This window comes from Vanessa atalanta, chromosome 9 (genome assembly GCF_905147765.1).
Source record: "Vanessa atalanta chromosome 9, ilVanAtal1.2, whole genome shotgun sequence".
Classification (NCBI taxonomy): Eukaryota; Metazoa; Arthropoda; class Insecta; order Lepidoptera; family Nymphalidae; genus Vanessa; species Vanessa atalanta.
Genome location: NC_061879.1, coordinates 8,537,170 through 8,551,887, shown reverse-complemented (window position 1 = coordinate 8,551,887; position 14,718 = coordinate 8,537,170). Strand labels below are relative to the sequence as shown.

General features: G+C 29.3%; 1 protein-coding gene across 2 annotated transcripts; it reads left to right on the top strand.

The window, feature by feature from the left end:
• Positions 1-2,635: 2,635 nt before the first annotated feature.
• Positions 2,636-14,705, top strand: LOC125066504 (synaptic vesicle glycoprotein 2C-like). 2 transcript variants are annotated; one of them, XM_047674601.1, is made up of 11 exons: positions 2,636-3,121; positions 7,149-7,310; positions 7,662-7,824; positions 8,014-8,135; positions 8,690-8,928; positions 10,202-10,347; positions 11,799-11,904; positions 12,276-12,574; positions 13,032-13,159; positions 13,819-13,908; positions 13,961-14,705. In XM_047674601.1, exons 1-10 carry the CDS (start codon positions 3,034-3,036, stop codon positions 13,890-13,892), a joined length of 1,527 nt encoding a protein of 508 aa, XP_047530557.1. In that variant the 5' UTR covers positions 2,636-3,033; the 3' UTR covers positions 13,893-13,908; positions 13,961-14,705. The 2 variants fall into 2 exon arrangements, with proteins under 2 accessions (XP_047530557.1, XP_047530556.1); XM_047674600.1 differs by having other exon boundaries at positions 2,637-3,121; positions 13,819-14,705.
• Positions 14,706-14,718: the final 13 nt, after the last annotated feature.

The following is a 14,718-nucleotide window of genomic DNA, read 5'->3' as shown; positions in this document are numbered from 1 at the left end:
ACTCTTTCGATTTCTACTGAGAAAAGAACTTGCCATAATTATGTCATTCTTCAAATACGTCATAAGGTTTAAATTACATTTTATAACTCATCATTTCCGTATCGTTCAAACAAATAGCGTGAGATAATAGAACTGGCTTTAGTAAATTTTATTTCATTTTTCTATACCTATTTACGATTATAATAAAAAAAAAAATTAAGTAAATTAACTATTTTGATTGCGAAGAATATATATATACTATTCTGGGGCCCTTGGGCACCCATGAATTTGGGACCCTTTTGGTGGATATTTACTACCATGTACCAATAATTTGTTGCGGTAATTTTCGTAAATTCTTAAGAATCTGATTGGTTATACAATCTTATGGCTATTTTATAGCCTTTTTTGATAAATATTTTAGCTATTGCTTACAAATATATCAGTTTCGAATACATACATCAACGTGAGCACAAACGTGTGAAGGAAATTGTTGGTTCTTGGGGCCCTCTCAAGATGGGGGCCCTGGGCACGTGCCCCATGTGCTTTATGGTAAAGACGGTAATTATACCTCCGCTATGTAATTTTTTTATTTATTGGAAATTGTAATTTATTTATTTATTGGAAAAGTTACACCATCATTAACACTTAAAATTAATATCTGACTTGGGTAACACACAAAGTGATACGTCTTTAAAGGTGTAATGTTTGCTTGTAATGGTAAAGTTTATTTGGTAAAGTTTTCCTCTATAATGAGACTAAAATAATTATAACTACTGTCAGCTATATATAATATAAAGACACGATGCAGTGGTTCTTTTTAAGTTTATCAGATATCCAATCATTATAGATGTATTTAAAATGAATATGAAGGTAGTAGGTCAGATGTTGATGACATTGTTATACACGGTATTGATCCCACAGAAATGAATGTTATTAGGAATATTAATAATTTGTAAAAGTAATAAAAAACAAATTGTTAATATAATTCTGAATATTTCACTCGGGTTTATTTGGGTTTGGTCCATTATTTTATTTGTATAGTATGTAACTAAACTTGATATGAAAACAAAATGTTTACGAATTACATTACCATTGTGATTTTGTTACCGTATTGTACTTTGTTACGCAACTTTGTTATTTATTCGACAGAAGTAGGTATATAGTTTTCTCTATTTGTACGTTTACATATTCATGCTCAATCCCCCAACTATAAACAAGGTACATTTATACAGTACGTGGTTTTCTTATCCGCTTACTTCGAGAATATACTTACTTAATACGGTTGTAAACAAAAATTAAGCGCTTGAATCATTGATGCTTGCTCAGTATAGCTATTCTTTAAGAGGTAACTCGAAACTGATTGCAGAAAACGAGCGTGAAATGTCAGAATATGATAGATTATAATACCTATACATAATAATTATAAAATATACTGTATAAACATATGAAAATGGCTTATCACTGTAAGTTGTCAACATTTTACGAGTGAGATACGAAGTGAGATATTAAGAATAACACTGTAGGTTTAAAGCCGCAATCGTGTTCTATCACAGGCCAAACTGTTTATAGCATCATCTAGATAGAACTAATTATCACTTTTCTAGGAATATTACATAGGATTCACAAACAAACATATAAACATTATCTTGACTAAGCAATCAAAGGAATCTTACAAGGTTTTTTGTCATTTATGTAACGGGAAATCTGATGCATGATAACAGAAAAATTAAAGATTAATCCTTATCTTAAACAAAGCATGCAAATTGTTACTCGGAAGATTATGATAGGAGGCACGTAATTTATTATCTGTTTGTATCTTGTTAAAGATATCAAGGATTTTTCAATACGTAAGATTTTTTAATAAGAAAATTTAACCATCGGTTTAAAAATAAAAGTTATACATATTTTTTTATGATTTAGGTAAATGGGCCCCCTGATGGTAAGAGGTCACCACCGCCTATAAACAATGATGCTAAAAGAATTAATAACCATTTCTTCCATTGCCAATGGAAATTAAAATATTATGGCCCTTGTGCCTGTAGTTAGCCTGGCTCACGCGGCCTTTAAACCAGTTTCTACATTTAAATCGGGATACAACAATACTGAGTACTGTTGTTTCTGATTGGATGGTACCTACACAGACAGGCTTACAAAAGCCCTACCACCACGTAAATTACACATTACATAGCATTATTTTGTTTTTCTTTGTATTGTTAAAGTATTGCCGTTTTATAGTGGTAATTGAAAGTGACGAAGTAGTATATTTATCGTCTGCAGGAAGATTTCTCTATAAAACTAAAAGATATTTTTTGAGATTATTTTTCAAATAAAAAAATCGATTATAAAATCAAAATAAACTTTTATTTATGACATAGTACAAATTCATTGTTTAAATAAACCAAAGTTGTTTTATAACTCTTTTATTTACATAAATATAACTTTAAATACATTTTATATTATAAACAATTATGAAAACAAAAAATTAACAAAAACAAATCACTTAGCTCACTCACTTTTATACGTGTTGATACGCGACCAGCACGTATAAAAATATTGTGTCTAAAAATACCACTCACTGTAGGTACCTACTATTTAATAGATCGCAATTCCCCCAAACTCACAACGCCACTACCGCATGGCGCAACAACATAAGCATACATTATAATAATTAATCAAATACAACATCTGCTTTGTCACTAAGGAAATATTTGACCGATAATCTTGCGCATGCCCGTCGAACCGTTATTTTTCAACTTAAACCGGTATTCGAAGTAGCCAAAGCTCAGACATGACGTTTAATTAACATATTTCTAACCAATAAAAACTCGTTTCGGACAAGCCGCTACTTCGCGTCGGGTTAAATTTGAGAGATAAGGAATTGTCGATAAAAAGAGATCCAGAATTGTGATTTAATACAAAGTTATCATTCAACACATATGCATATTAACAAATGTATTTAATTGCGTATTATCACTCGCTTGAAACACTCGTCTTTGTGAAAAATAGTAAGCCGGTGATACTGTAATATGACAAAATATTGATTGGGAATAAAAAATGGTGAAAAATACAATTGACACAGTTTCTGAAACAATAGAAAATGAGGATAATGCAGTGGATTTGGATCAAGCACTTTCTGTAGCCGGTGAGTTTTATAAAATTACTATATATACTAAGCTTAGTATGCATATTCAATAGTGTTTCATATTTATTAAGATTTAAAAAATACCGTAGGTATTTTTAAATATTTATACCAATATTCTAGAAAAGAATTGTTTATGATTAGAATAAAAGTTTTAGAACTTTTTTACTCTGTTTTAAACAAATTATTTAATTAATTATCTGCGCCTTATATATCCGGTGTTGATAGAAAATTTGGGTTATTATTATTATTGCAAAGTAATAATTTTTATATAGTGAATAAGTTATAAATAAATACATTAAAAAGTGATTAATCGTTACTATGGCCATTTTTAATTCTTGGAAGATATGTATATTAAATAAATACTGACTTTAAATTCATATTTTTTTAAAAATTAAAGCTTTAAAAATAATATCCATAAAAAGTGAGTATTTAGTAATCATCCTATATACATTTTTATAATATATCATGTAGTTAATTAATTATTTTTTAACGCAATAAACCCACGACATCTTATTATATTATGCGTATAATTTAACCCTGGAATGCTATCGCGTCGAAGTATGGCAGATCGCTTAATATATAATGTATGTTCTACATAATATGTAAATAAGTAATGTGTAATTTAATTCTTAAACGGTATCAAATGTGACGAACTACTAACTTCATTTCCGATGTAAACAGTTCCTTTTAGACTGCGGATTATTCAATATGTATTGAATATTATATCATATGACCGACCAGTTCATAATCTATTGAATGTTAAATCATTCATAAATAACAGTGATCCCCATTACTATCGTTTATATTATTAAGTATAATAAATATGTGATAAGAATATCTACAAAATATGACACGATATATGATATAGGAAATAAAACCAAAATAATATTTATCCTGTATTCTGTCTTTTGTAAGTTTCTAAGTTTTATTTTGAGATAATGTTTGTTGGATAGTGGTAAATAAAAGAAGAGCTACACAGTGAATAAATAATTTGACAATATAAAAAAACATCGTATCAGTATCAATGAAAGATTATTCGCTGAGCGGTTTCATTAAATATAAATAATTATTATGATTATATAAGCGACTGAAACAGTTATAATGACACCTAAATAATATTTTCTATAAGAATTAATAGGTAGAAAAAATCGCTTAAAATTTCGCGTTCAAATCTATAGGTATTCAAGGTCAAAGTTCAAAAATGGTTTTACCTAAAGATCTCGCTTTGTATGCATTATGAAAATTTTATAGTTGTAGAACATAAAATTCACCACAAATTATATTTTTTTTAATATTCAACCCATTCTGAGATATTCATACATGGCGTAACACAAGGTAAGCACTGTGAATCTTAGCACAGGTGCGGTGTAAAAAGATATGATATGTGCTTGCAAAACAAAGGCTATATATCTACTAATTTATTCATAAATTTCACAATATATTAAAGTCACTTATTTAATTCAATTTGTTAAAATTATTAATTGATATTTTAATATTTAAATAAAAATCCAAGGCGGTCCCCATGGTTTCGAAATCAAATAGCTTCCAGTACATGTATCAATCGTCATAACTCAGACGATAGTTAAGTAGTTCTACTCGTAAACAGACAAAAATTATAAATCACAACCAAATTTTGTACTTTAAAAAGATTTATAAATTTTGAATATTATTAGAATTGAATTGCTTAAAACACACAACTATCAATTTAACAACCATTTGTCAAGTGTAAAAAACTTAACAAATTGTGATTTTTGAAGTTACTACCTACTTGGACTTCTATTCATTACACTAATTCTAGTAAGAGACTAGACTTTCTGTAACACACAAACAATTCTAAAGATAGCCATAAAAAACGTTTCACATTAGTAATTAATATCGATTAAATGCTACGTGTAATCATATTTTAATAACCTAATTGCTGTCTCCAGATAAAAAAATAAAAATGATTGAAAATAATTAATTATCCAACTTAAAAAAAATACATTAGCTTCCATCAAGGTCTGTATATTATATAGACATTGACGGAAATTGATTTTTTTACGACGCTTCGATAAATATGTTTGGCTACCTCAGCTTTATGCTACACGAATTGTAGTTTCACAAAATTATCTTTATCTATTTCTTAAATACGGTATTGTTAAGTATATATAAAACTATCATGATTATTAAATAAATAATGGTGTTGGCAGTAGGCTAGGGGGAGCAAGCAACACTTAGACTATATATTTTTGGTAAAGCAAAACAAATAATTTTAATTTCACCAAAAAAAAAAATATATAAGTGATGACCTCCTAACCGAACTGACTATCCGTGCAGGAGACTTAATAAGTAGTGCACAAATGTATGTGCAAAGCAGGTGCATTCTCATAATCTTCAATTCGGAACAATATGACAGATATCAGGGGCGCGGTTAAACAAAATTTCCCAGGATCAACAGCTAACTTAAGTCTATGCTGCTACTGACAATTTATTAATAGAATTACCCAATAAATATGATTTGAACAACATATGATTTCAATCTAGGACTTCGACGTATGAAGCCTGTTTAGCTACGCACTAAATAAAGGCAATAAATGTAAATACTACCTGCATAAATGTACATACTTAATTATCTACATTTAAATGTCGACGCAACTATTGATCTAGTTACATTTTCTAGATAAGTTGTCCTGCTATATATAGTAAGGCAAATTAACACAAGTTTAAAGCCGTATTATACAACTAATATAAATAAAATTAAATTAAAAATTTAATAATTTTTTAAGCAACTAATAAGTTAATAACCGTTTGAAAAATAAAAAGTATATTGAGAAGGAAGTTATTCTACATTTCGAAAGCTTATAAAGTAAATGGAAGTACATTCCATCAGCAAGGTTCAGGTTCAAGGTTAAGGGTTAAGTTCTTACTAAATATACAATAATTTATACAACAAATACTAAATAACTTGTATATAATTTTGTACATAATTATATATTTACATAAAATACTATCAATATTAATTAATTAAACTAAAATGTTAATCAATATAACAATATTGCATTTATTCTTAAAAAAATGTTCACAAGCAATTTCGTTTCCATATTATTTATATTCAAATTATGAATATTTTTTAATGTTAACAATTCCAAGTCTAAAACTTGCTGAGGCAATGTATATAATTTTCACTCTCTTTCATGTAAGTATATTTATTTGACTTATTAAATCCAAATAACTTGAATAAGTTTGATTAAACAACATAGTAACGTTTATATAAAAAAGTTAACGTATGTAATAAAGTTATTAAAACGTAGTTTAAATCTTGTTTAACAAGAGGTACTTAGAACTACGAATATAGGTAAATGCGATTTTATATACTTAATTATTATTATCGTCATATACATGTTTCCCTTATATAGGTAGAATAAACACAATTTACATATTTTATTTTTATGATAAAATTATAAATATAAATTTGTTCTCAAAATACTTGTTTTAATTACAAATTCATTCATATAAATACCGTCAAGGCTTGTAGTCTAGATATAATATTTATCGGTTTAATACTTTTTGAATGGTTATAGTTTAACAAGAATATTTACATACGTACGTATGTTTATAATAATATACAGCATTTTCATATTTACATTATAAAAATAAGAAGCTCGATTTAAATATAACTTGAAAAATAAATAAATATTTATTAATTTGTTCCTAAAGTTAAGTACGGTTAAACTGCAAGGCAAGCCTATTTGAATAGGAACCACCTGCTTATCATATTGTTGTATTGTTATGTTCCGGCTTAAAGAGCCAGCGTAACCAGTCCTAAAGGACAGAACATCTTAATTCGCAAGGTCGGTTGCGCATTGGCGATGTGTTAATATTTCTAACAGTGCCGATGTCTGTAATCAAATAAAAAAAACAAGTACGAAATAAGGTATCTTAAAAAAAATGCTTTATTACCTTATGATCATTTATAATGATGTATTTTCCGTTTAATTTCGTTTGCAATATTTACACAATTAAACTATGAATATTTTTTTTTTCTTAGGCATTGGCTGGTATAACATACGATACAGTTTGGCCTTAGCCCTCTTCCTTATATCTGCGATTATAGATCCGGTCGGCTATTCGTATTTGCTCCCAGCCGCCAAATGTGATCTACAGATGACAGACGCGCAGCGTGGAGTCATCGGCTCTATCCCATATATTGGTACGTTCATCCTGAAAACACATTTTTGTTAAAAATAATACTAACAATGACTGTTCTCAAAACATTACTAATAGTCGAAGACAAAAGGGGTTGGAATATGTATTCTAAAACATTAATCAATCGAATCACTAACTCATGATTAAACAAATGTTTAAGGAACTTTTACTGGTTCAAATAGATATAAACACCAACCTTAAAATAAATTCTCAAGCATGCATTAAGTGGCTTGTCTTTGAAAAGCACGTTTTCTGAAATTTAATTGTAAAGCCATATAATATGACTGCATAAAAACAGACTAAGTATCTTTTGCCGTCTCTCCTCGGGTCTTATATTAATATTCTTTGTTTCTAGGTGTAGTTGCTACTTCATTTCCATGGGGATATCTTGTAGATACTAAAGGAAGAAAAAAGACAGTTGTATATAGCTCACTAGCAGCCGGTTTATTTGGTGTGATCGCTGCTTTTATGCCTGATCTCACTAGTTTTACGATTTTCAAACTTCTCTCAGCTTTTTGGTAAGCAAGTTTTATGTATTTACTTGTCATCGAATTAACCATAAACCATTTAAGTAAGACATGTTTCGGCATATAAAAATATTATACATGTCTATTCGTTTAAAATTTTAACATAAACAAATGAAATTCACATCAAATACAGTATAAAGTTTTCTTACATCTCCGCTTATTTTATTCTAAATTTTGCAGTATAGCATGTCCAGCCTCAGTGCCGTATTCTTTTATTGGGGAAATTTTACCTCAAAGATACAGAGATATTACACTATCAATAACAAATGCCATGCAGATATCGGGATCGGCTTTGGTGCCATGTAAGTTATTTTTATGTAATATTTACACGCACCATGCGTATTTTCTTGTAAAAAAGCCTGATAGATTGTTCATCACTGTCTGTCCTTTATAAGAAACACACAGAAATATGTGAAGTATTGCAATTTGTAAGTACTATCTGTTACTGAACTGCTTGATATTATAACACCAGTTAGAAGTGCCAGTCTAACGCTTGGGCATGGTGAGCTTTGCAGAAGTTTTAAAATTATACAGTAGGGTAATATAAAATAAAGACTGTAATTCTCTTCAATGATAATCAAATGCTCCTCTTTTTTTTCGTAGGATTTTTCGTGGGAAATTTATAATCATACTTATTACACCACACCAGTTTTTTTTCCGATGTGGATCTTTACCCCTGAATACTAAATTAATTATTCTAAAATTAAGCACCAGAACCAGTGGCGATAATCTGAGCCTATTTTCGGTTCAGTTTGATGTGTTCCATCTACTGGTGCACCTCGACTCAATCAGCTACATGAGTACTATGAACATGTTTCCAATTGCTTACACACACAAAAACATTTTTTTATTACAGTACTAGCATGGGCAATACTACCACTCGATTTCAGAATTGACTTTGGTTTATACTATTTCCGACCCTGGAGGCTACTTACGATGATATATTCAAGCTTTTTTATCTTAAGTGCAATACTTATGTCGTTTGGCCCGGAGAGTCCGAAGTACCTCATTTCACAAGGCAGACATGACGAATCATTGGAAGTATTAAGAACTATATACTCTGGAAACAAAAGAAAACCCGCAGCTGATTATCCGGTAATTATTTATTTCGTCACATATGTGCAAATATTTAATTTTATACCACACTGTAACTGTTTTATTGTATGTGAGTAGTATAGTATTATTTTCAGACGACCTCCGTAGTCGAGTATTGTGTACACTGGTTTTCATGGGTACGCCACTCCGAGGTCCTGGGTTCGATTCCCGGCCGAGTCGATGTAGAAAAAGTTCACTAGTTTTCTATGTTGTCTTGGGTCTGGGTGTTTGTGGTACCGTCGTTACTTCTGATTTTCCATAACACAGGTGCTTTAGCTACTTACATTGGGATCAGAATAATGTATGTGATGTCGTCCAAAAAAAAATAACTTAAAAAAATAACTAAAAAAAGTATTATTTTATTGCATTGGTAAATTGACGGGAAAATAGGCCATAACGGTACCACTTTAACGCCGTAAGAAATTTTAACCATTCCTTGCATCGCCAATGCGTACATCTTTGTTCTCAGCAACCATAGGAACTAAGATGTTATGTTCCTAGTTCCTGTACTTACACTGGCTAACTCACCCTTCAAACCGTAATACAATGGTACTAATAGTGCATTATTTTTCAACATCGCCTTATTCAATGCGAAAATTTTCCAACTAAACGCCTAAGACAACGATTACGCCCCCCTGTTGTCGAGTAAAGTCCATGATAAAGGCAAAAGCGATCGGTCTGAGTAACAATAATTAATTAATAAATGACTCAAAACTCACCTTATCGCCGCGATGATATCGCCATATGGTGATTGATTTGCAAAGTTATTTTTGTATTTGATGACTATTAAAATTAATTAAATATTAAATTAAAATTAAATATGATATTTGTAGAAAATGTCTACGTTTGGAATTAACAATAGACATTTTGCAAATTGGAGCGTTGAAATATTATATGCAATAAAGTCGATCAATATATTAACATTAACCACCTTTATTGCAATATAATAATTGTTTTTGCTATCTGAATTATTGTAATTTAATGTTTTTGAGCCTACATAGACACAATTTAGCAATTAAAATGAATAACAATTACCCCATTTCGATTGAATATATAATTAATTTATTTAGGTTAGCCATAATCATTATCAGCAAAAAATAAGAGTTTATTTTGATGAAATAAATTGAAACTGTTTGTCAAAATATTAATATGTATCCGTATCGCATAAAAATGATTTAACCGTCATCTAATAATGGAATTGAAAACTATTGATAAATTAGTTGCAGTGTTTATCCATACGAACCATATTTTTTTAATATATTTTTAATTTCAGGTGAAAAGGTTGAAATTACCCGAACAGGACAAACAAAAGCAAACTTTTCTCAATTCATTAGTACAACAAACAATACCGTTGCTCAGACCGCCCTATTTGAAGTGGTTTATACTAAATGGCACTTTATTGTTCGGAATATTTGCCACGTAAGTTCCGTTAGTAAAAATATGACATTAAAATATTTAATCTAAGTTTATATGGTCAAAATTCACTGGATCTTTTAAAAAACAGTGATAATCCTTAAATGTCTCACTAATGGACTAAGACACCAACACAACAAGGACAACCAATAAAAAAATACTATGTACTATGTACCAATGAATATTTGTATATCCACAGACTTTTATCTCTGTGCCTTTTTGAGTTCCATTTATGTATTAATAATAAAATAATATAAATAACATGTAAATATTAAAAATAGTAGATGTTTTGACTATGACCCGTGATTATAATCACTTTCTAACAAGTTTAATGTGTTTATTAATCAATAAAATATACTAGATATATATTGATATACTCACTTAAGTAGATATCGCGTAAATGCTAATTGTAAATCTTAATCCGACTTAAATGGGTTGATAAAATTGATAAAACATATACAAAAGTTTTATTTTTAGTCTAAACATCTTCTTTGCAAAGACTAACGTGTTTAAGAGAAAGAAAGTTTTGAGGATATTCCACTAATTTTAAATAACCTTTTAATTTTTTTATTTGTACCCCTAATGATTAGAGAACGACGACCTTCCCCAGGATAGTGTCGATTACGTAACTTAAAATTAATTAACACAAATAAATAATGTATCTATCACATTCATGTTAGCAATGAGGATATATTTGAGAAAAAAGTAGAAAAAGATAATAAATTATATGTTGTTATTGCGAAACAATTAACATATGGATAATTTAATCGTAAAACTAATATTTATTTTTGAAGGCACTTTACGTCATCATTTGTTTCAATTAGGTACATTACAATTGTCATACAACACATTATTTCTTTCTTTTTAATATTTAAGACTCTATGTGATAGAATATAATCATGACAGGAAACTATTGTCATTCAAATGTATCTATTCAATTGTCGATGATTTGACCTCGTTATTGTACTTGTAATACTTCCAAACTACTGGTTGTTTTCTTTTTCAATATTTAAAGTTATACAGACACGGCCTCGATATTGGTTTCGTCCTGTTAGCAGATACTGGTACTGGATTATACATATAATTAAGACTTTGTGACGTCATTCAACTCTATCCAGTACTTGACGCGTGATAGTTTTTTTTTTAATTATCATTTGATCTAATTATTTAACATAATAAATCAACGATGTTATTATTTTATTATATATATTGTATCCTATTCTGTGGCATTATATCCTATTTCGTCTAATGTATATGGTGCGTTCACATACCGTTCTCATAGAAAGACATTTTTGCAGGCCTGTCTGAATGTATGAAATTCATAATTCTTAAGTGGTTCAAACAATTTTCATTTTCTGAATTTGCTTTAATATAAATTAAAAAAAATATAATTTGTAACTAATATTAATATAATTACAAGAAAAGTCATCTATCATTATAATTATTTATTGTTTTAGTCTAAATGGCCTGTACATGTGGATACCAGATATCCTTAACAGAGTACTCACCGGAGACAGTGCCGATCTTACCGCCTGCGAAGTAATTGCTCAACGGCTTAATGAGGTGGGTACTAAGTACGTATAGCCTATTTTAAAGGAAGTAGGAAAAAGATAAGCAAATCTTAGATTACGTATATTTATTAAATCCTAGATCTTACTTTTACACAATAAACTTGCGATATAAAGCAAATTATATTTACCTAAGACTAGATTATTTATTTAAGATTTGCATATCATCATATTTTAATATATTTTCTACTATACATACAAGAAATGTTATCTCGATAAATAAACATTTAATGTAATATAATATGATTAAATATAAAAGTAATACTTTTCATTAATATAAATACATAATTATTTAAATTGATTTTATAAGTTTCAAAAATAAATTCTTCTAACTTATCCAACAATAAATTGATAATCTTGTTACAGACATCTTCAGAAAACGCACAATGTAACGATTCCATTGATTCTATGACATTTGTGATTAACACAATTGCCAATTTTTGTTGCGCCTTCATTGCTCTCGGATTCAGTAGCACTGTAAAAATTCTGGGAAAGAAAACATTACTGGTCCTAGTTTATATGGTGATAGGAATATTCTGTGTACTTATAAATTTCGTTACACAAGACACAATATTTGCGATATTACTGTCGTCGTTACCTATCACTGGGCTTGCAATAGGCCCAATAAATGCTTATGCTGTTGAAATATTTCCAACTAATTTAAGGTAAGTAATATATTCAACTAAACAATTTCTATTATTTATGGTTATATTCAAAAACAATCCGATTTGTCATAGATAAAAAAAATATAACCGTATTTCTTTAAAATAAGTACATAATAAATACAAAATCTATGTTATTGTAACGCTTACACGTGTCCTATCAAAACAAGATACAAACAAATTCGAATAGTATATAGATAGGTATCAGATTGATATTTATAAAAAATGTATGTAAAGTTTATTTCTGCGTTTGATTCTAATATAAATATTACTGAATACATTAAGATGATCATAGACAATAACTAATTTTTCATTAGTTCGTCATATTCCTAACAAAAATAAATAGGAAATTTGCACCCACACACCGGTCGGTAACTGAAATGCTTATTCAGAACTGAGTCATTAATTCATATGCTTTTTTTTTAATATTTTTGTTTTATATTGATGTTGTTATACACAGGGGTATGGCTATTGGTCTTACGATGATGGTTGGTAGATCGGGTTCCATTGTGGGTACGAATGTTGCTGGCCTCCTGATTAACGCCATCTGCGAGCTAACTTTCTACATCTTTGGAGGGATGTTAATACGTAAGTGACCATAGATATATCACTAGTGTATGTATTATAAAGAGTTTGTAAGTTTGTTGTTAAAGGCATTAGTGACGTTAGCCAACGCTCACGGCCGGCCTCGCGGTTAAAGTTAAAGAGGCCTAACTTTGGAAGTGCGGACCTATATTGGATATGGATATGATAACCTCAGTTTTTGACAGTTGACATTTTAATTAAATATCTAGTGAAATACGACAAGCATATCAAAGATTTTTCTTTTGTATTTAAAGTGTGTTTGTATGTAAATTAAAAACAAAATTTTGACCTTGCCCCGTCACTTAGTTCACGTAAAAATACTAATTCGAGTAATATGGAACTTTCACATTGTTTTAGTTTGTAGTTTGTATATGTTAGTCGTACATAAACCTTCTAAAAATAACATGTAATATTCTAAATGAATATTTCTTGTTCTTTAATTGATTGAAAATTGTTGTTGTAATTGTCTATTTTTAGTATGACCGATTATTATTTTTATCAGATTGTATATTTAAATAAAAATAATACGTAATCGATCGCTTAAGATATCTTTGCATGGTTGCCTAAAATTAAATTTTAGATTTTCAACTTTATTATAAAGGCACAAAAACTTAAAATATATAATAATGTATGTACTTTTAATAATTTTATTTTTATTTCAGTTTGTGGCCTACTTTCGCTGTTGCTACCGAGGTCACGGATAGAACCTAGACCAGCCAAAAATATGCCTTTATAATTTACTAGTGGCGGACTAACAGGGAGGCGGTATGGGCCTCCAGTCTTGGGGCCCCAAATGCATCCGCGTGATCAAATCCTAAACAAGACTTTAAAAATTAGCTTAGTATCTACATAATTTCTTGAAGATCAAAACGCGACACTACAGCCATCTAGACTTTTTATACATAAATATATATATATGCTTTTATTATAAGCTGGGGGGGGGGCTTTCACCTTTGCCACCCCGGGCCTCTGACGGGCTTAGTCCGCTATTATAATTTACTTTCGAAAATCTCGTTATTGTTAAGTTACTGTTTACGAATAACGATATTAATATTATATACTTCTAAATTTAAATATGTTGACTTGATCATAGAGAAATGATAGAATTGCATTACATTAATGTCATTTTTACATTCACAATTTTTAACGATCACTATTTTCATATCAAAAGTATAGCAGTTTTGTAGTGTAGAATTTCTACCTGTGAAACTTTATGTATATGATTACAATATTATTTTGATATTCGACTTATAAAAACCGTTACAGATATTGATTTCTCGCACGCCATCTAGGTTAAACAGCTGAACATACGGCTTAGTTTTATATACGTATTAAATCTTAAAAATCCTTAATTACTCAAACATATTTGTCAATAAATAGAATAAGTGATAAAAAAACCTTGTGATATTTTTATGTACTTACGTTAGTTTAAGACAGATACGTTATAATATTCTAATGATATAAAGTTCTGTTCAAGATCCTGTGAGGCGAAAGAATGTCAGACAGCTCTATGATTTGCTTTTTCGTAAATCGTACCTAATTTTATTTTTAATAAATCTATT

Excerpts from the sequence above, each read along its gene's own strand:
- LOC125066504 (XM_047674601.1), top strand. The coding sequence starts at position 3,034 with ATGGTGAAAAATACAATTGACACAGTTTCTGAAACAATAGAAAATGAG. Across the intron at positions 7,825-8,013 it reads AAACTTCTCTCAGCTTTTTG|TATAGCATGTCCAGCCTCAG; the intron begins GTAAGCAAGTTT and ends TAAATTTTGCAG. Across the intron at positions 8,929-10,201 it reads AACCCGCAGCTGATTATCCG|GTGAAAAGGTTGAAATTACC; the intron begins GTAATTATTTAT and ends TTTTAATTTCAG.